This window comes from Urocampus carinirostris, chromosome 1 (assembly GCF_059441175.1).
Source record: "Urocampus carinirostris isolate Australia breed hairy pipefish chromosome 1, RoL_Ucar_1.0, whole genome shotgun sequence".
NCBI lineage: Eukaryota > Metazoa > Chordata > Actinopteri > Syngnathiformes > Syngnathidae > Urocampus > Urocampus carinirostris.
In genome coordinates, this window is record NC_142349.1 from 6056403 (window position 1) to 6077634 (window position 21232).

The window sequence follows — 21232 nt, forward strand, 5'->3', positions numbered from 1 at the left end:
GAACAGAATAGCACATAAATGTTCAAAACGTGCCTCTACTTATGAAGTTTTCAGGTTACAAGGTGACTCCCAGAATTAATTTTGTAAGTAGAGGTACCACTGTACATAATTTGGACAGTGGTGTTCTTGAGACAATAAATTACCAATTTCAGAAGTTTACGCGGGGCTCATTGTGCAATGAGTAACGCGTCTGACTATGAATCAGGAGCTTGTAGGTTCAAGTTTGAAATAACTTTTTATGGCAATATCACTTGACATTCCTCTTTAAAAATGTTCACCCAAGGTGTTTGGGTTTCTCCAATCCCTGAAATGCTGTCAAGTTTTGTCTTTTTCACATAGTTTTTCCCCTAAACATCTGATTCCCATAGAATAACAAACAATAAAATAACACAAGCAAACATTATTATACGCCAATGTCATAGAGGGCGCAATTTTCAATAAAGCGCTCAGTTTTCTCTCAGAAGAGCATTCAGCATCGTATCCCGGAAGTAAAAGTATTTCTCTCGACCAACATGTGAGTACGTCCTAATATTTAGTATTTCGTTTCAAATGATCAAATAAAGTAAACATTTTTAAGTTATATAGTGCAGTAGTTGATTTTTGCTCCTAATAAATTGATATTTTTGGGGAAAAAAATTGTAAAGCTACAGTACTAAGTACACGTTCTTAGGATGCGTACAGTACAATGTTATTTCAGTTTATTTACGATCTTTCCAATACATGTGCAAAATAAATATGTTCACGTTTAAAATAATCGCTGCGCTAACATCCTTTCTTTGTTTTCGTAAGTTAGGAATTCTCAAAAAATAGTGTCCGTTTTTAAAGCAAATTGGATTTTCTATAATATATCTAGTCAATCGGTTAAGCACAAACAAGTCATCAAAAAATAAAAATTGTTTTGTAATAAATTTTAATTGAAATGGTGTCGTGCAAAGTTGGATTAAAATTGATGAAAATTTTTAATCGAATAACTTGCATGAAATACGGTGTATTTACTGCGTGCTGTATGACTGTTCTTTTCTTATTTAATGTATATTTTGAAATGACACCATATGCTAACTTAATTTTGACTTGTCCCTGCGATTACTGGAATAAAAAAAATAACCACGTCTCAGCCTACATTTTAGGTAAAATACTAAACTCACATCCCTAACGGATTCGTCTCACTTCGTTTACCATTTTGGGGCAAATAACTTAAGAAAGTAAACACTACATAGGCAATTCGTGAGTTTGCTGTAGTCATGCGTGCATACCTGTCAACTTTATCCAATTGCTCCACTTACTAAAGGTGGTATCCAAAACTAAAATATTCTATTTGCTGAAATCACAACTGCAGCCTCTGTCAGACTACTTTAAGTGCACGTGCAAGTATGTAATATTCTTAGAAGTGCATGAATAAAGTATTCTTAAAAAAAAAAAAAAAAAACAACTTTTTCTGGGTTTTTGTTTATCATTTTGACTCTATTTGAAACAGTCTTTTTCTTACTTTCACTATTTTTATGCTAAAATAAAAGAAGGCCGTGAGAACGCGTGTGAAATGAATCTCACTTGGGTATTGCTGAAGCATACTTAATAGAGAAATATTTTGGCACCTATCTACTCACAATAAACTACCACAATTTCTGTACTATAAGCCAGTCCCAATTCATTTTTAAAGGGGAAAAAACATTTTGAACATACATAATCCACACCTGACTACAAGCCGCATGTGCCCAGTGAATCAAGGAAGCAAGGTTTTGGGTGCTCTGAGGAGAGTGATGAGCAACAAGAGTATGAGTATGGATGTTAGGAGGGGACTGTATAAGAGTGTGATTGTGCCAAATGTGTTGTATGGTGCAGAGACTTGGAGCCTGAATGCAGATTTAAGAAGGAAATTAAATGTTTTTGAAATGAAGTGTTTGAGGAGTATGTTAGAAGTGACAAGATTGGATAGATTGAGAAATGAAATTGTGAGAGACAGAACTGGACTAGTCGTGGAACTGAGCAAGCGTGTTGATTAGAGAGTACTTTGTTTGGTTTGGACACATGGAGAGGATGGATGAGGAGCAAATGTTGAAGAGGATCAACAGAGCAGAAGTAAATGGAAGGAAATCAAGAGGAAGGCCGCGATTGACGTAGATGGATGGTGTTATGAGTGCTCTGCAGGAAAGAGTACTAAATCTAGTGAAAGCTAGAGCTATTGGTGGTGATAGGAATGAGTGTAGAGATGTTGTAAAATGATAGTGGGATGTTTGGGCGCGTTCTAAGGGATGGGCAAGGCACCTGTGTGATGCGGCAGGGATAAACCAGTAAAAGCTCGGGGCCTGCTGTTGAACAAAAGAATGTGTTGTGTCACCCTCACCCGAGTGACATGGCCGCTTTCTCGTGTCCCGTTTCATCTGGAGGGACAAAAGCATGACCAACTTAGGTGCCAAGGTGCATAACTTGTTTGGGCATTTTGGGTTGGCCATCTTCATTAGCAATTCACTTTGTTGTATGCCACCAGTGACCGAGACTATCTGGATTAGAGCCGAAATGGGCAAGATGGAAACAGTCTCATTAAAAAAAAATCCACCTTACAGAAATTGTTATTCATCGTACAGAATTTGAAATGATCAAAAAACATGTAAAATACAGGGATAACATATACTTTGACACGTATGTGAGCGTAAGCAGCAAATTTTACTCTTTTTTTAATTTCCCTTTTTTTTTATAAAGGATGCTGGAAAAGACGACGTTAAAGCAGCCACCCAAAGGAGGTAATAAAAAGAGGAAAAGTCAGGCTGCAGACTATGGAGTAGAAAGCAAGAGGAAAAAACCTCAGGACAAGTCAAAGGCATACCGAGATGGCGGCAACAAGCGTCTTGATTCTCCGACTGCCGGTTATTACCAGCGGGTTGGAGAGCGATTAAATGAAGAATTTGAAGACACTGAGGAGAAAGGTGAGCCTGATGTGAAGGTGTAATCCAGTCTTTCTCAACCTTTTTTGGGTCAAGGTACACTTTTTCTCATCAAAAAATCTCATGGCACAGAGTACGTTGTAAATTTGGACTAATTCATTCCAGAATCAGTTTATAGCTTTTTACAAAGGTGCTGTATAGAATTTGGAACTTTTTTAATCGCTGACACCATCTCCTGGCTTGTGCAGCCTCTGTCAAGCTCCTTATTTTGTGCGTGCAAGTACGTGCATTTCTTAGATAGGCTCAAATAAACTGTTCTTTTTTCATCTTTCTAGGGGTTCAGGTTAGTGTTTGGACTGTACTTGAAACGTGACTTTTATGACTTTCAATAATTTAATGCTACACTGACAAATACAAATAGAAATAATGCATGAAGTCATGACATTGGGTATCAATGGACCTGTGAGTATTTAAAAAACAAAGAATGTTTGTATGATGGTTCGTGTATTTTAGTTTTTTTGCTCAAATATATGTTGTTGTTTATTTTACCAATAAGAGGCGCTAAATTGGGAGTCTACCACCTTTTTCAAGCAGAGCGCTACTTTTTTTTTTTTAATTAGCGCGAAGGGTACTTCGTTTGATATGCATTTCCAAAATCTGTCATGTTGTTACTTTGTTATTACCAGGTTAATTATTGGAAGTGGGTTTAAATAGACTCAGTCCACCACTATAAAAATCATTTTCCTAGAAAATCACAATGATCCATCACTGGTGAGTCATTTTCAGAACAGGTCCACGGGCACCTAAGCTGTCCTTAGGGGGCACCCTGGTTCCCGCGGGCACCATGGTGGACATCCCTGCACAAAATCCAGAGTTTGGCACTCTGACTTGATAAACCAAGGATTAATTTAATATCAGTGCAAGTATTATGTATCAATTACGGACATTTCTTATGGGCCATGCAAAAAAATAAGGTACAGTATCATTTCCCAGTAGTAAATTGGAATGGGAAGAATTTACTTAAAATGAAAATGTAAGCTACACATTAGTCACTTTTAAACTCCTTTTTTGGGAAAGATTTGTCTCAAAAACATACAGTATATTTGTGATTTACTTGATCTGAAAATCATTTCTTTAAGAATAAACATGCAAGACTAATCATTGCATATGGAAATTGCAAATATATTTGTGGGTACGCAAAATAGATGAGTCACAAGATTTTTTTTCTTTTCATGGTACCGAAAAAATTGGAAAAAGCCTTGAAAGGCCTTAACAATGCTTGAATTTGGGCATTAAAAGGATGCACGAACCCTGAAACATCTTTTTTACATGACATCTGTAAGAAATCCAGATTTTAAGAAATATTATAAATTGCGGTTTCCATATTTAAGAAAATAATATGTTGGTGTTTTTGCTGAGGGGGAGTTTATGTACTAGTGTCATCTTATTGCGTTTTATTTAATGCAGCACTTTCAGTTGCATTTTGCGTCTGAAATATGCTTTATAAATACATTTTGCTTTGAATTGATTTAAGCATGTGCATGGTTGTGGGCACCTAAGAGAGATTAAAATACTAAAAGTGCAGTCTTACTTTTTGCCAGGAGAGGACACTGTCCCAAGGCTGCAAAACCTGAAGCCATTGGTTTTGGTACATAAAAAAACCTAATTCTACAATCGTTGGTACTAGTAGGATGCTCCTGGCAGTGCCTGTCATTAGAAAATACATGTTATAATTTTCATGCTTTAAATGATTTGATTTCTCCAAAATGATTGAGGTCGCAGTTTTGAGAACAATTTTCGGAAAAACATAACAAATCTTTAAAATGACATTATATAGTATTTAGCGCCTTTGAGTGGTAAATACATACAAAAATTGAATAATAAGCAAAAATACATGAACTTGATGATATAAAGGTGCAATTTGTAAAATACTCATGGGTTGAGAAATATCTATTTATTTTACATAACGTGAGGCTAACCCAGAGAGAGTTGACTTAATTGTCCGTTATCTTGCCCCTAGGGGTACACCCAATAACCAAAAACCCTGGCTGGGAAAAAAATGAAAAGATAAATGGTGCAGTTTGGTCACTTTGAGAGTCCGTTGTTTCTGTTCTTCCTTGAGCTTTGTAGCACTCGATTTCAGTTGCACTCCTTAATACAAAGACGTCGAATGGTCGAATATTACAGTGCCACTTTACGTTACATGTATCAATTTCATAGCAGGTGAGCCAGATGTGGCCATCATTTTATGTAGCCAGTGAGAGCTTAAAATGTCTTTGACAAAAGGCATTTCCAACAATACCTGTCGACTCTGATTCCCATGAAATGACTGCTCTGTGCCACTACCCTGTAATGTCTATGAGTGGAATTGAGAATAAAATGATTCAAAAATTGTCCAAAAAGATTTTGTTATTTGATATATTTATTTCATAACATGTACATGTGTAGCGACATTTTTTCACTGCAACCTCAATGTCTATAAGGCGCACCCCCAAAAAAATAGTTTTTAGTCATACACTTTTCAAATATAAGGCACACTCGACTAATAGGCGCATGGAATTAAAACTTCATTAAGAGCTACATATTTATTCATTTATAAGCATGGCTACGGCATATATTAGTGCAATGACGGATCAGTCAGACAATTTTGCTGACATTCACAAAACATAATATAAGCCAGGAATTGAACCCTGTTCAAGACACTGATAGTGCCGTAATGTAACCACTAAACAACTATTGATACAAATGAAATACAAAAAGGAAAGAGGTCTTATCTCATTGTCAAGTCAAGTCATGTTAATTTGGACAGCCCTTAATCACAAAGAGTCTCATAGGGCTGCACAGACCACGGATGATTGCAAACCACAGACTATTATTACACCATCCCCTGTTCTAAAACCTACACGAGGGCAAGAAAAAAACTCAAAAACCTCAACATGAGGAAAATGAAGAAACTTTGAAAAGGGACCGCACGTCCATCAGTAAGTTACTTTAATTTTACATCCCATATTTTTTACATTTTCTTACACGTTTAAGCTACACACATTACGCGGATGTAGCCCTGGGGGGAAAATGAGGTTAACACCCTTGCTCTACGTCATTAACCATCATCTACCAACACACAACGTAAACTTTGTTTATGTTAACTGCTGTTTCTCCAGATATGTTTGTGAAAAATGTCCTGGGTGAAGTGAGAGGTCACGCAAGCTTAGTGGCAACGGATTGCACTGGAAGCATCACGCTGCAGCGTTTGCTCCCACTGGCAAGTCCTGATCAGGTCGCAAACGTACTGGCTGAGCTGGGTGGTGAATCAGGGGCAGACTTCAAAACCATCTGCTGCGACTGTTGTAGCAGTCACGTAGTGGAGAGCGCAATCAGACAGGTGTCCAGGTTGAAAGGTAACGCGCACCCTCAATTTCCTGTTGAAAATCTGTATAAAATTGTGTTTTACTTTTTCTTTGCTCACACTTTGCAGATGGATTCAGAATGAATAAACTTTACATTTTTATATAAATAAATTGACACTGAAAAAACAAGGGAATTAAAAATGAAATATAAATCTACAAAAAAAAGAAAATCATCCATCACAATTTTTACCTTTTTAATGCCTAACGAATTGAAAGTCAACAACACTGAATCCCCTAAAATTTCATATTGCCCAATCATAAGCGAAAAAAGTGTCTGTTGATTGGCGGGAAACCAATACGTTTCGTTCGCGAATGACACAAGTTGTTTGCCTCTGCATCCACAAATGGTGGCTCACTTTTTCCTCGACTCAGCAGCTATCATTGGCCTTTTCTTTAGGCGCGGTAGTAAATACTTTATTTGGTAGTCAATATTTAGAATAGCAACATGTCATAAACAATTCTGAGGAGAGCGGAAAACTGCCTTATTAAAAGTAGTGTACCGCTTTTGACCGGCAGTAACGGTCACGGCGTTGTAATGGCAGAATCGTTTACCCCATTACTAAGAAAAAAATAACGCCATTACCTAAAAACTCTATAACGGCATTACTTCCAACACATACATGACACATGAAAAGTCATCAGATATACTCTCATCATCACCCTTCTTTTACTCACGGTACCAGAGACAAATTAGTGTAATGTAATAATGAGATAAAGTCTATTTCCCATAAAATATTCTGGGACCCTGGTGGGTGGACAGTGAAGGGTTTCCAGGGAGCATGCCTCTCGGAAGCACTTTTTGTAGGTCTCATTCAAACGCAACGATCCTGTGCATCTTTAGACAAAAATCAAGAAGCTAGATGTATGCTAAATTTATGTTGTTGTAATTTATTGAGTCATAATTTCACCAGTTATGAAAGGTAGACACAGTAAACAAGTGTCACCAACAAAGCATGTAGTTTAATGCACAAAAAAACACCTAATTTGACAAATAATTCCGATGTCGATGCCGTACTATTTTAAGGTATCATATTCATAAGTAAACGGACCTATTCACCGAGATGAGATTTAAATTTAATTACGATACATTTAATATTCTTATTGGTGATTTGGTAAATTCAAAGTAATAAAATAGTACCATTGCTCTTGTAATGATTGCTATGACAGGATGCTGGTTCATCTTTGATGGTTTACAGGAGGTTATTGTGATGTGCATTTTATGAGCTACAGTTTGTTTGTGGTGTCAACCAAAGCATTTTCCTGCTCTGATCAAAATGTTCTAATTGCTTGCAAAGGCACAACATTTTTACACACTATTGAAAACAGCAACAGTGCAATGGGGTAGGCTTTTTGCGCGGAATGTTCGGCGCTAAACTTTTTTTGGTCGCCGAGAGTTGAAAAATGTTTAACTTGTGCAACGCGTCAAAGGTCCCAATTTACCCAGCCATCTAATCACAGTGCACACAGGGTGGGACAACCATATTTCAGTTTGAGCTGGTGTGTAGATTGTGTAAGTGAGAACGTGCGCTTTATAATGGGGCCCGTGGCTGGATGACCAATTACTGTTGCTAACAATAATTAGCGATTGTGGTCATATATAATTTTGAAATGATTAATCAGTGCACAAATATTGGGTATTATACACAAATAAATATGGTATTTTTAAAATCCCTCAAACAAGACCCAGCCTTCTGGATTGACTATCAAATATTTTTGTTTGTTTACTAAATGTAGCAAAAGAAGACAACGATGATGATGAAATTCTGGAGGTCCAGGTGTTATCTTTAAGTCAGGCGGTGAGAGACAACAGCGAGGAGCTCATCAAACATGTCTATGGCTCCCATGTGGTCCGTACACTTTTGCAAGTGCTTGCAGGCTGTGTTGGACCTCCCCGCTCAGAATCCCGCCCAAGTAAACAAACACGTGTTTTAATTTATAGATGTTGTTTGTCTTCCTTTGAGATTTTCTTCTTTTTTCTTGAAGGTGGAAAAAAGAATCGCAATGCTGCTGTTGATCTGACTGACTTTGACATTCCTACATCTTTTTGGTATGAGCTGAAAAGCCTCACGGAGACTTTGATGGACAGTGTAAAATGTAAGTCCACTATGCTCTACATGCTAACTTGTTATTGAAACTAGTATTTGTGCTCTTGTCTTTTTGGGATAAAGGGGTGTTCTATCCTTATATGTTTTTTGATTCCAGGGATTCCTTTCATGTGTTGGTTGGCCTTACCACAAACCAATTTGCGGATATTTCTATGATAAAATATTAATAATTGATATTGATAAAATAGTCTATTGATATGTTATTTGAACTCTGTTTCTCTGAGTTTGGCAGATATTCAAGTACCGTATTTTCACGCCCAGGGGCGCTCAAGAAAGTCTTAGATTTTCTCCAAATTGTACCGCTATTCCTTTCGTGAGGCGTCTTGTGCGTTTTAAGGAAACACGGCACCATGAGAACGGTTAAGGGTGAAGTCTGTAATTTCAACAGCTGGACTTTGGTGTGAACTGGCTGTTCAAAGTAAGGCTGCGAGCAGCTTGGGAGAGATGGAAAATACTCGAGTGAAAAGTGGAGGGTTACGCCTCAGTTTGCGAATGGATTGTCTATGCTTGGGCTGTTGTACGGGCTTTCGCAAAAGCCGGCATTATTTCCGCGTAACGGCACAGTACAAAAAGTGCCTCTGACAGTGATTAATCTAAGGTTTCTTTGAACTCAGTTGAGCATTGTCAACACAAAGGGAGAGGACCCATGTGAGCAGGCATGAGGACTGGAGGATGCTGCTTGGGAGGGTGGGATGGAATCCCACTTGAGAAGACTATGCCCTTGCACCATAGTATTGCCCTTTACACATTGGTTAACTGCTGTTAAAAGTGTCAATAAAAATTGTTCTAACCTCATATTGTTAGAATATGATATAATGAAATTGTGAATGTATTTAATTTCTGTTAAAAGTGTCGATAAAAACTCATCGTTGGGATATGCTATAATGAAATTGTGTGTTTAATTGCTGTTAAAAATATCGGAAAAAAAATGTTAAAACGTCATAATGTCAGATAAAACGAAATCATGACTATGCTTAATTGCTGTTAAAATTGGCGAGAAAATTGTTCTAACCTCACGTTGTTTATTTGCTTATATAAAAAAAAACTTATATAGAAATAAGATAGAAATTCTTTCAACTTTTTAAAGGCACCTCAAACAACACACACCACCCTTAAGAGCAATGATTTGTGGATATTTAAAGATGTTTATTTAAAATTATCGAGCATTGTTTCAAGAGAAACAGGATTTTTTTTGTACTGATTGTATATGTATTTGGTATCTCAATTGATTGACTAGTCAAGATGGGTGTCTATCTGGGAAAAAAGAAGTGTATCAAACATCTGTTTTCTTTTTTTTTCGTCATGTGTTGTGTTTCTTGCTAGTAAGTGTTACAGACTCTGTTGCCAGTGCAGTTTTCCAGACCATGTTGACTGCATGTCATAGGAAGCGACCCAAACTATGCAAGCAGCTCATCAGGCAAATCATGGAATACTTGACAAATTGTCCTGCTGCTCCCGGAATCAGGTCTGATTGTTTTTTATCTGCAATTCAGTGAAACAAAAATCATTTTTTTTGTTTTGCTTTTTTTTTTTAGTCCGCTATTGGTTTTCCTTAAGGACCAGGCCTCCAGCCACCTGATTGAGACTATTATTCTGCTGTCAGCCAAACGTCCTCTACAAGACCTTTACAAGAATCACCTCAAGGATCACCTGGTGGACCTTGCGCTTCATCCCATTGCTAACTTCCCCATCCAGAGGCTGATAGTGGCCGCAGCCAAAAGCAAAATGGTGAGCCGAACGTGAAAGTCTCAAGTTGTTGTATTGAGAGGGTGACTGAAGATTATTTTTTTCTCAATCCTTGAAGTTCCCAGGGTTGTTTGACGAGTTACTGGAAGGCGTGGAGGCCATTTTGGCTGCAGGTCACATGGGTGTGATAGTTCACCTTGCGGAAAGCTGCGCTGAAGGGGGACAGCGGCAAGTAGAGTTGATGCAGTGTCTATTAAATGTAAGTCTGAACTGAAAACTTTGATACATTGTTTGTAATAGAATTATTGAGTGTCTTTATTGTCATTGACAACGATTTAGTGAATATTGTTTGCAACAAGACTAGACCAGGTGCTCCAGGATAAACACAGACTTAAAAGAAAACGTTGGGATAAATGGGCAAAAATATTTATAAGGTAGTGCATTCCTGAAACTGGCCTAAGTTGTAACAATATTGCAATGAAAAAGTGCGCCATCACAATAGTGCAACAAAGCAACAAAGAAAATCCCGAATTGGATCTTAGTACAGTAAATTCCGGAATACAGAGCGCACTTGATTGAAGGTGGGGTGCGGCATTTGAGGCGTCCTTAAAAAGTTGAAAGTAGAATTCTCTGCTTTTATCCTGTTTCAGCTGCAGAACATATTAGAATTAGAATTGTCTTCATTGTCATTGATATCAACGTTGTGAAACATTGTATGCAACAAGATTAGACATGGTGCTCCAGGGCAATACTTGTAATAACATGTGATAAGACTCTGAAGAGAAAAAAAAATAGGACAATCAGGATGCGTAGGTAAAAAATAATAATAATTTGACTTAGGGCTTAGAAAGACTGGCCTTAGTTATTATAAGAATAATGGTATGAAGAATAGTGCATGTGCACCAATAAGTGCAATACCATTTAGCAGCAGCAAATTTAAAAACCCAATTTAATTAGTGTATATATATATATATATATATATATATATATATATATATATATATATATATCTCTGTATATATATGTGTGTATATATATATATGTGTGTGTATATATATATGTGTGTGTGTGTGTGTATACGTATGTGTGTATGTGTATGTATATGTGTATGTATGTATGTATATGTATGTATATATGTATGTGTATATATGTATGTATGTGTATATATATATATATATATATGTACAGGCCGAGCGCCCAAGGAAGAGTTCATTCAAGCGTGTCTAAGAAATGCACATTTTCATGACAATGAACATCTGTTTTTCTTCAAATTGTGCAGATGTCCCAATCGTGTAGTACGCCCTGTGTGTGATATAATGTGGCGGACGTACAGCTTCATTTTCAATTCAGATCTTTAAATGCGACCCGAATGCAATCTCCTGTGACTTTTAAGTGTCTCACGTTTTAATGTTCAAGTGTCTGTGCAGTAGAGGACATGTGACGTCACAAGCAGTGCGTCCATTGTTTGCGGAAGTACTCATGGATGTTAAAGCTATAGCATATCTAGCAATTTGAAAGTGATTGTGCGACCAAAGGCTGAACAGCGTTGTCCTCCAAAATATTCATTAAATCCAAAACCCCACTGTCCCTCTATTAAATGCTTTGTTTTTTCGCCCGCCATGGTGCGTTGATTTCAAGCTACGAGAAAGAACACGTAAACTGAGCAGCCACAAGAGAATTGAAGATCATAAATCGATTTTCCGTTAGTGAAGGAAGCGGAAAATCTAACTCCGGGTGTTGTAATCAATACCTAAATAAACAACAACCGAACTCTGTTTTGCTGTCGCTTTTTTTTTTTTTTTTTTAAATACGCACACTTGTATGCTTGTCTGTGTTGTTTAAAGGTGGCTGCAGCAAGAGCATACCTGTGCCCACTGGTGCGGTCTGCCTTGTGTTTAAAATACCAGCTAAGGAGAATGCGTCTTTTAACATGGTCTGCCCTATGGTCAAGAAAATACGGTACTTGCATGTGCAACAATTTGAGCTTTCAGTCAGAATTAGAAAAGTTTCTCACATTGCGTTGAAAAATACCACATGATGAAGTTAAGGAACGAAACTCATTTTGTCTGATTAGAAGTAGCACTGGATTGAAAGCTGCAGGCATAGAGCCAGAAAAATTAAGTTTAGGGATCCCTCGGTTTTTGCAGTCAGTGGGGACCAGAACTACCCGCGAAAATTTAATGTAGCGTCGCACCTTCATAAAAGCCACCTAAGGGTTAAACTTACCCCGAAATGATGTCATTTTCGACTGAGAGTATACAACCGTAACAAAATAACGACTATAGATCTCGAATAATACTTGCATGGTTTTTTTAGGCATTCCACTGTGCAGAGCCTTCACGGCAAGTCCACTGCCTCCCTCTCTTTATGTCTCTCCTCACCTATGACGTCTACTACTACTCTGAAACTGCAGAGGGCAACGTGCAGACAGAGGTGAGCTGATAAGTTGCAAACTCTCCCTGTTAGTGTCTTGAACGTGTGCAGTACAGACGAAGACTTATCTGGGTTTTTTTTTTTTATATTGAATAATGGTCAGGGGCAATGTTCCCTCTAATTTTCCACGGGTCTGAGCATTCACACAAAGTCGGTGAGCAACGCTTGAATCAACAGTGAGCAACAGCAAATATGGTTGGTGTCATATAGGTGCCCCTATCGTCCATGTGTTACAACGGCTCCCGGCTGGTGCAGGCGCTGGCCAGATTCCGTGAGCGCTCCATCCTCCTCAGCAGTCTGCACACGCTGACCTCGGCAGACTTTTTGACGTTGGCAACGGATCCCGTCGGAAGCCACGTCCTTCAAGCTCTCATCACCTCGTCCAATGACAAGCGAAGAGGCAAGATCCTCAAGAGGCTGGAGGTACGAGCAATTTGCCTGTATTGATCCTGTCAGCAAGCAATATTGACGTGTTTATTTTTTACTCAGGGTCAGTACGTCGACATGGCGTGCTCCAGGTTAGGCAGTCGAGTTTTGCAAGCTGTGTGGAACAGCGCGTCTGTCAGTCTGAAGCAAAACATTGCACAGGAGCTAGGTAATATGATTCTCGTAGATTTCATTGTAGGGCTGCAACTAACGACTCGTCACAGACTACTGAAACAAATAGTCGATTAATCGGATAATTTATTTTTTCTTAAATTCAGCCTGAATTATATTTAACGATGTGAAAAATAATAATGAACAGGATAAAAATGGTTGCGATCAAAAATACATCTTGTATTGAACATACTGTGTATTTGTACAAAAATCAAATGAAAATGCACTATGTAAAATCAATTTGACGCAGTGCTTGGTCATAAGACATAACACCTTAGACAAAGACATAAACCCTAAATAAACATCGGTCCATTTTTAGGGACAGGATAAAAAAAATAAAATGAAGTAAACATTTTGTATCTTTATAAACCAAGAACAGGCTCATTAGCAGCAGTAGAACAGTGAATAAAACAAAAATGATGTGAAGTACATTCAGTGGTCAACTGCTAAGTCTTTAACAAAAGTGCTTTACGGTTTTCAACAGCTTGAAATTAAAAAATTGTTGTTCTCAACGTTTCAACAACGGACGTTTGTTCTTCGGACTGCATTTGTTTGATTTTCAATCCCATTGTCTGGCACAGTCCGGCAAAATGCCCAAGCTCTCTTTTATAGCAAAATATAAGCGTATACAATTTATAATGCATGTACTCAAAAGGGTATTGGCTCGAAGGTTACTTGAATTTTTTTCCAGCCGAGTCGGAGTGTGTTCCATGACTGCTCTTTAAATGCTCTTGCACCGGCAAAAAAAGAGGTGGGGGACTATGCATTTACGTACATAATGCGTGGTGCAATAACAGCAGAATTATTGATGCACACTGCTCGCCCGATCTAGAGTTTCTGGCGGTATCGTGTAGACCATTCTATATACCGCGAGAGCTAACTGTGCTCATTGTGATAGCTGTTTACATTCCTCCTGATGCTAACGCTAGCACAGCGCTAAATCTTCTACTCGCTGCTATAAACATTCAACAGCTTGCACACCCCGACGGAGCTTTCATTATCGCTGGCGACTTTAATAAGGCATGTTTAAGGACTGTTCTTCCAAAATTCTATCAACATGTGAACTGTGCAACAAGGGGTGAAAAAACTTTGGACCGCGTTTACAGCAACATCAAAAACGCATACAAAGCTTCCCCCCTCCCCCACCTAGTAAACTCGGATCACATATGCCTATCCCTTACCCCCTCATACACCCCCATCCGAAGGAAAACAAAACCTGTAACGAGGACAATACAAACGTGGCCTGAGGGAGCCCTCTCCAAGCTGCAGGACTGTTTTGATCAAACTTGCTGGGAGGTATTTGAACACCATGACCTCCAGAAATTCACTGACACTGTTTTATCCTACATCCGTTACTGCACGGATGAAGTCACAGTATATAAAAAAAATCAAAAACTACCCAAACCAAAAACCCTGGATGTCCAGCGAGGTGCGCACCCTCCTCAAACACCGCAACACCGCCTTCAGGTCTGGAGACAAGGCTCTTTACGGGGTGGCTAGGGCTGACCTGAAGAGAGGCATCAAGGAAGCAAAAGCAGCCTACACAAGGAGGATCGAGCACCTCTTCGCTGGAAAAGACCCGAGGAGGATGTGGCAGGGCCTCCAACACATCACCAACTTCAGAGGCCACAACCTGGCAACTGTTGAGGCTGAGGCTTCACTAGCTGAGGACCTTAATCAATTCTTCGCTCGCTTTGAAGCTGGTAGGCCACAAACAGCCACATCACACACACCAACAACCAGCAGCAACTCCCTCACATTTCAGGAGCACGAAGTTAGGCGTGTGCTGAATACAATAAACCCCAGGAAGGCAACTGGTCCGGATGGAGTACCAAGGAGGGTACTCAGGGACTGTTCCAATCCGCTGGCTGGGGTCTTCACCACCATCTTCAACCGGTCCCTGTCACAGGCGACCGTCCCACCCTGCCTCAAAACTTCCACCATCATTCCCATCCCCAAAAAGTCGGCAGTGGAAAGCCTCAACGACTACAGGCCTATAGCTCTTACGCCTGTGGTCATGAAGTGCTTCGAGAGGTTAGTGTCCCGGCACATCAAAAACTCCCTGCCACTCACACTGGACCCCCACCAGTTTGCCTACAGGGCAAACCGCTCCACTGATGACGCCATAAACACAGCACTTCACACCGTGCTGAAACACCTGGATCACCGGGCGAGCTACGCCAGAATGCTCTTCCTGGACTTCAGCTCAGCCTTCAACACCATTATCCCGGAGATCCTGGTGGAGAAACTTGCACACCTAGGACTCTCTCCCTCCATCTGCCACTGGATAATGGACTTCCTCTCCAACCGCCCACAGTCGGTGAAACTCGGTACCCACGTCTCTCCCACCCTAACACTGAACACTGGCTCCCCCCCAAGGCTGTGCACTGAGCCCCCTGCTTTTCACCCTCTACAGCTCCGACTGCTCACCGACCCACTCCACAAACACTATCATTAAGTTCGCTGACGATACCACCTTGATCGGCCTCATCTCTGAAGGGGACGAGGCGGCATACAGGGATGAGGTTGAGTCACTTTCAACGTGGTGTTCGGAAAACCACCTCATATTGAACACCACAAAAACAAAAGAACTGATTCTGGATTTCAGAAGGAATGGCAGGAATCCAGCACCACTCATCATAAAAGGGGACTGTGTAGAGAGAGTCCACTCGTTCAAATTCCTGGGCGTGCACATCTCCGACGACCTCTCCTGGTCTGCAAACACCAGAGCGGTGGTAGGGAAGGCCCACCAGCGACTGCACTTCCTGAGACTGCTCAGGAAAAATAACTTAAAACAGCAGCTGCAGGTGTCCTTCTACAAAGCCACAGTGGAGAGCATCCTAACATACTGCATCACGGTGTGGTATGCTGGGTGCACAGCAGCAGACAGGAAAAAGCTCCAGAGGATCATCAAAACAGCCCAGAGAATCGTCGGCTGCTCTCTGCCCAGTCTGGAGGACATTGCCTGCTCTCGCTACCTCAGCAGAGCAGAAAACATCATCAAGGACTTTTCTCACCCCGGCCACCATCTCTTCGACCTGCTGCCTTCCGGCAAGCGCTACAGGTCACACAAAGCAAAAACGAACAGACTCAGAGACAGTTTCTTCCCCACAGCCATTACCACCCTAAACAGACACCGCACAAAAAACTGAAAACTGTTGCAAAAAAAAAAAAAAAAAAAAAAAAAATACCTCACACGCATGTAAAATGGTACTCACGTACATGCTGTCTGCACTATGTTTGTTAAAACAAAAACAAAAAAAAAAAAAACACTACCTCATACGAATATAATGTTACTCATGTCTTGTTCTTGCACATGTCGACTGCACTACGTTTAATGCTCAAATTGCACAATGTCTGATCATTTCCTGTTTCATGCTGACTATTTTTTGCACTATGATGACTTTGCACCAAATGCAATATTGCACAATTTTTTTTCTTATCACGACAACCCTGTATGTAACATCCCACATGCCGACATTTCTTGTGTAAATATCATGTAAATTATAACTATAGCCTTATCCCCCTGTCTTATAACAATATCTTCTCTGTTCCTTTATCTTCTTGCTCATACCTCACTTGAATGTGTAAAACTGGAGTGTCATGCCCAATTTCGTTGTCACAATATGTTAGCCCATTTGTAACAATGACAATAAAGGTATATTCTATTCTATTCTCTATTCTATTCTATTACAGAGCTACTGCCATTGTACGCAAGGTCTTTTTTTTCAAACTTTTCAAGTAGTCTTTTTATTCGCCGTATCCAGTCTAAAATGCTACCAAACTTTGGAAGTTTTGGTACTCGTGTTTAATGTTGACTCCTCCATTTCTCTATGTTTATGTTACCGTTTCAGACGCTTCTGCGCATGTGTGACTCTCAGCAGAGAAATTTATGTAGCGAAGCTTCACTCTGTCTGTAGAATGTGTCTGGCAACAATAGCAGACAAAGAATTAATTGTCGACTATTACTGCTTGTATTATCGATTTTTGTTGACGGACTATTTGTTGCAGCCCTATTTTATTGTCATTACCTCTTCACAACTATGCAACGATATGTTCATAAAAGTCTTTCTGCTCTCCTTTATTTTCAGTGCCGAGTGAAAACAAACTGAGGTCAGACCAGTATGCTCGCCATGTGTGGGCCCAGTTTGCGCTTTCCCACTTTATCAGCAGACGTGCCTACTGGCAGGAGATCCAGACCGGTGAATCCAAGAAACGCAAGCTTTTTAGTGACATGCTAGATTAATAAGTGTGTTGAAAGGTTTTTTTATATTTGCGTTTCAGTGCTGGATTAAATCAATAACAAAAACACACTAAGCTTCCTTTTTTTTTTAAATTTGAAAATGAATACGGTAGACCCCCAGGGATTTGACAACGATCCTGTTCTGAAGTGGTGATCGCAAGGTGAAGTTAGCACATGGCGTTGGATAGAACCTATTGTACTTGGCGAGCATGTTGCAAACCCTTGGTAAAAACTGAAATTGTATACGCACGACTAACAAAATGGTATGTCGTAAGATAGACATCTATATGATTAAATGAGGATGAGGGAAGGAGAGCGGGGAAATTTAGAGGAACAATTAAATTCTATTCACCTATGGTGAAATATGACTTGAGCTGGTATAGTTTGTGAGTGGATGCAGAGGGGGTGGGCGGGTGAGGATTAAAAAATAAAACGGGTTTTAAAACTTTCACTTGTGAGGACTATGTTGCTTTAATCACTTCCTTATTTGTTATTATAGTCCCGATTGTCAATTGGTGACGGCTATGTTCCTCGCTGAGGGTATTTCTTTAATATAGTAATCGTTCTTTCCATTGTTTTTATTTTCTTGATTATCCCTTGGTAGCCAGAGCTAAACAAAAAGTTTGTCACATATTCTTTATTGAGAAAAGAGAGAAATGGATCATTATGGGTGGGAGTTCAGCCAATAGCATATTGTCATCTTCATGAAACTGACGTAAACTGATAGCAGACCAGCATTTTCTCTGAAGTTGCCCAATACCAGACAGACGTATGGGAAACTTTACTCGCAATTATATAAACAAAACACCACGTTTGTAATGATGTACGTTTAGGGGTCAGTAAAAGAATGTTAATGTCTGGGTTGATGTCAAGAATTGAAGAGTGCTTGAGTTTTAATTTCAGTGCTTGTAAATGCTTGGAATTGTTGCCATGTTTCAAAACCAGTCTGTTTAAAAATGACACAGACACTGGCGGCTTTGCTTTGCCATTGCATTTCTTTCCTCATAATTAATAGCAGCTGGCATTAGTTTGCACGGCATTGTCTTATGAAGCGTCACTTAAAAGAGGACAGGTGGATACTACACATAAACAGGGCACAATGAAATGTGTATTGATGCAAGGATTACGCATCAGTTATGGACACTTTATCACGGGCCATGAAAAAAATTAAGGTTGCGTGTCTCAGTGGTAAATTATATTGGAAGGAACTTTTCGCAACTGAAAATGTAAGCTACATATTACCATCATTTTACTTAACATATTAATAGGGAGAGATTTGTCTTATATTTGTTTACACCCATACTGTGCAGAGCCATAAATATATTTGTGATTTACTCAAGATATGAAAATCATATTTCTTGACAATCACATTAAAAACCACATATGTATACAACATACATGTGTGGATTTCAGATGTATTTTATGGTACTGGATACATTGTGAAATTGCCTTTGAAAATGCTTGAATCTGGCCATGAAAAGGTGTAAAAACCTTGTTAAAAGCATGACTCAAAAATTAACATACATTAGTGATAACATTTTAACTGTTAAGCAAATGCAGTGCTGTGTTGACAAAAACTGGTGCTATAATTCATGTTTTTTTCCATTCACATCTCACAGTAGTATTTTGATCTATTTTAATGATGAATGACCTTTACTCCGAAACTTATAGTTGGCTTAGTGAGCACAAACTACATTTATTATTTACACCCATTTATTGAGTATGGAGACTTTTCTCCTGTAGCTAGTATGGATCGCAAGCATGTTGAGCAAATGGCATATAAACATACCTGACTGAACTTTTTGTTCCACCTAAAACTTTTCCATGAAGGGATAACTGAAATTTCAATGATTTTAATAGCGCAGGACAGCTTTTGTTAAGTGATCGCATAGAGCACATAATACATTTGTTAAATGGATTAACTTAGGCTTAGTGTCAAGTAAGTCAATACCATTCATTAACATAATGCAGAATGGCCTCGTCAAGATGGCTACAGGATTAATCACTTACTCAACATGGATGATTCACCTTGATGACTCTCAGATCTAGGGTAAATGAAAATTACTCACAGAAGTTTGAGCAAAGCTGAATTCCCTGTTTGGAGGGCAACTTGTCTTTTGCTGAATATCCCACACGGCATCCGAAAAAAATTCACAGCTCTTCACTTCCACATTTTGTTAGGTCAAGTCACATTTATTTGTATAGCCCTTAATCACAAAATATCTCAAAGCACTACAAAGACCATATTTACACCATCCCCTGATCTAAAACCCACATGCAGGCAAGGAAAAACGCCAAACCTAAAATGAGAGGGAAAAAGAGAAGGGCCCACACAAGTTGTAATCCCCCTTCTGGGATGCCAAGGCTGCAATAGATGTTGCATTTGGTAACAAAACACAAAATGTAAACATCAATTAAAAAACATAGGTAATAATTGCCCAAAAAGTCCATGACCCATATAAATGCTGCATCGACACATATTTCTTTACCTTACGCAGTATTTTGGAGAGTTTCAAGGCTCATTTTTACCGTAATTTCTGTCAAATGAGGACACCGACGTGTTTACCCTCAGAACAGGCAGCACTGGGCAAGAGACTGATGGGAGTGCTTGCACTCTGTGTTTAGCTCTGCCCATCCCTACCGCTCACCCAATCAAATTCCTCTGGGTGTTTTGCTCGTGTTTAGCGGTCTAGCCTGTATGTACAATTTCATTGCAGGACAATTAAAATAAAGCAAAATATCAAGACAGTCCATTGATATGCTAAATAACTATTTTTTCACCCGAATTTACAGTAGTAGTGTAAGATACAGTATATTTCTGAAAATAATTTTATCCGGGTTGTTAGGCTGGTCTGGAGCAGGCTAGTTGCAGAGAATATATCACTGTGGTAACTGAGCCAAGCTAAATTTAACCTGCTTTCATGCAGCCTCAAGCTTTACGTGTTGGTTCTCCTGCAGATCACTGAAACACAATGTGGGTCAACAAAGCTCAATATTTAGTTTGGTCGACCAGGGTTCACGGATCTCTTAACCGCCTGGGTCATCAGGACACCACTCAGGATAGCAACTCTGGACAAATTTCTTCACTGATTGTCTCTTTTAGGATTTTGGCAAATTTGGCACCAGTCCATTACCTGGTGTTGTCGGCCTAGTAATTTTTTGGTCTTCCTGCCCCCTTGGACTGTGCCCTGGAGATTACTCTTGTCCAGTCCTGATAATCTTGTGACCATACAACTGCATTTTGTCTGTGCACAGTTAACAACAGTTTTTTGCATGGACCAATGTGCCCTCTGTTAATAATTTTTCACATCGGTTATTTACCTGATGCCTAGAAGTTTCCTCTAGCATCGCATCTCCAAGTGTAGAGGAACAATGAAGTAACCAGCTCTTGCATTAGTCTGATCTTTAAGTTCACTGCTGAGTTATTGTGCCCCCAAATGGGTTTTGGACTGGCAAGTGCATGTGTGGTTTGAGTTATCCTGGCCATGATTTCTGGATCTGACCCCTCCTCTGATATGACAGCTCCAATGTGTGGTGGTACCTATTGGTCATTAGTTTTGTTTTTTTCTCTGCTGATTTTTTCCCATAGTAGGTTGATGTTTATTCCAGGCGATTGACCAAATCAGTAAGTTCTTGTTCTCCTGCCAGCCAGAAAATATCATCAGCAAAACAGAGGTAAGTTGTGTCCCCCAATGCTGGTCAATGGCTTTGGTCATGATCCTCTCCTGGAAAATGTTAATAATAATTATAAGAATAATACATTATATTTCAAAGCCCCTTTTGTGACATCCAAGGTCACTATACACAAAATAAAAAAAACGGAATAAAACGAGTCCAATAAATACAAAAAACTAACTACACTTAAATATTAGATGGAGGGTG

The 21232-nt window shown here is 39.4% G+C and overlaps 1 protein-coding gene across 1 annotated transcript; it reads left to right on the forward strand.

Moving 5' to 3' along the window:
- Nucleotides 1-452: 452 nt before the first annotated feature.
- nop9 (NOP9 nucleolar protein) lies at nucleotides 453-17420 on the forward strand. The gene is made up of 12 exons (XM_088353051.1): nucleotides 453-514; nucleotides 2698-2921; nucleotides 6041-6277; nucleotides 8021-8197; nucleotides 8270-8380; nucleotides 9715-9856; nucleotides 9927-10119; nucleotides 10196-10336; nucleotides 12394-12510; nucleotides 12721-12933; nucleotides 13000-13105; nucleotides 17199-17420. Coding segments are annotated over exons 1-12 (1818 nt in total). The 5' UTR covers nucleotides 453-512; the 3' UTR covers nucleotides 17354-17420.
- The last annotated feature ends 3812 nt before the right edge of the window (nucleotides 17421-21232 follow it).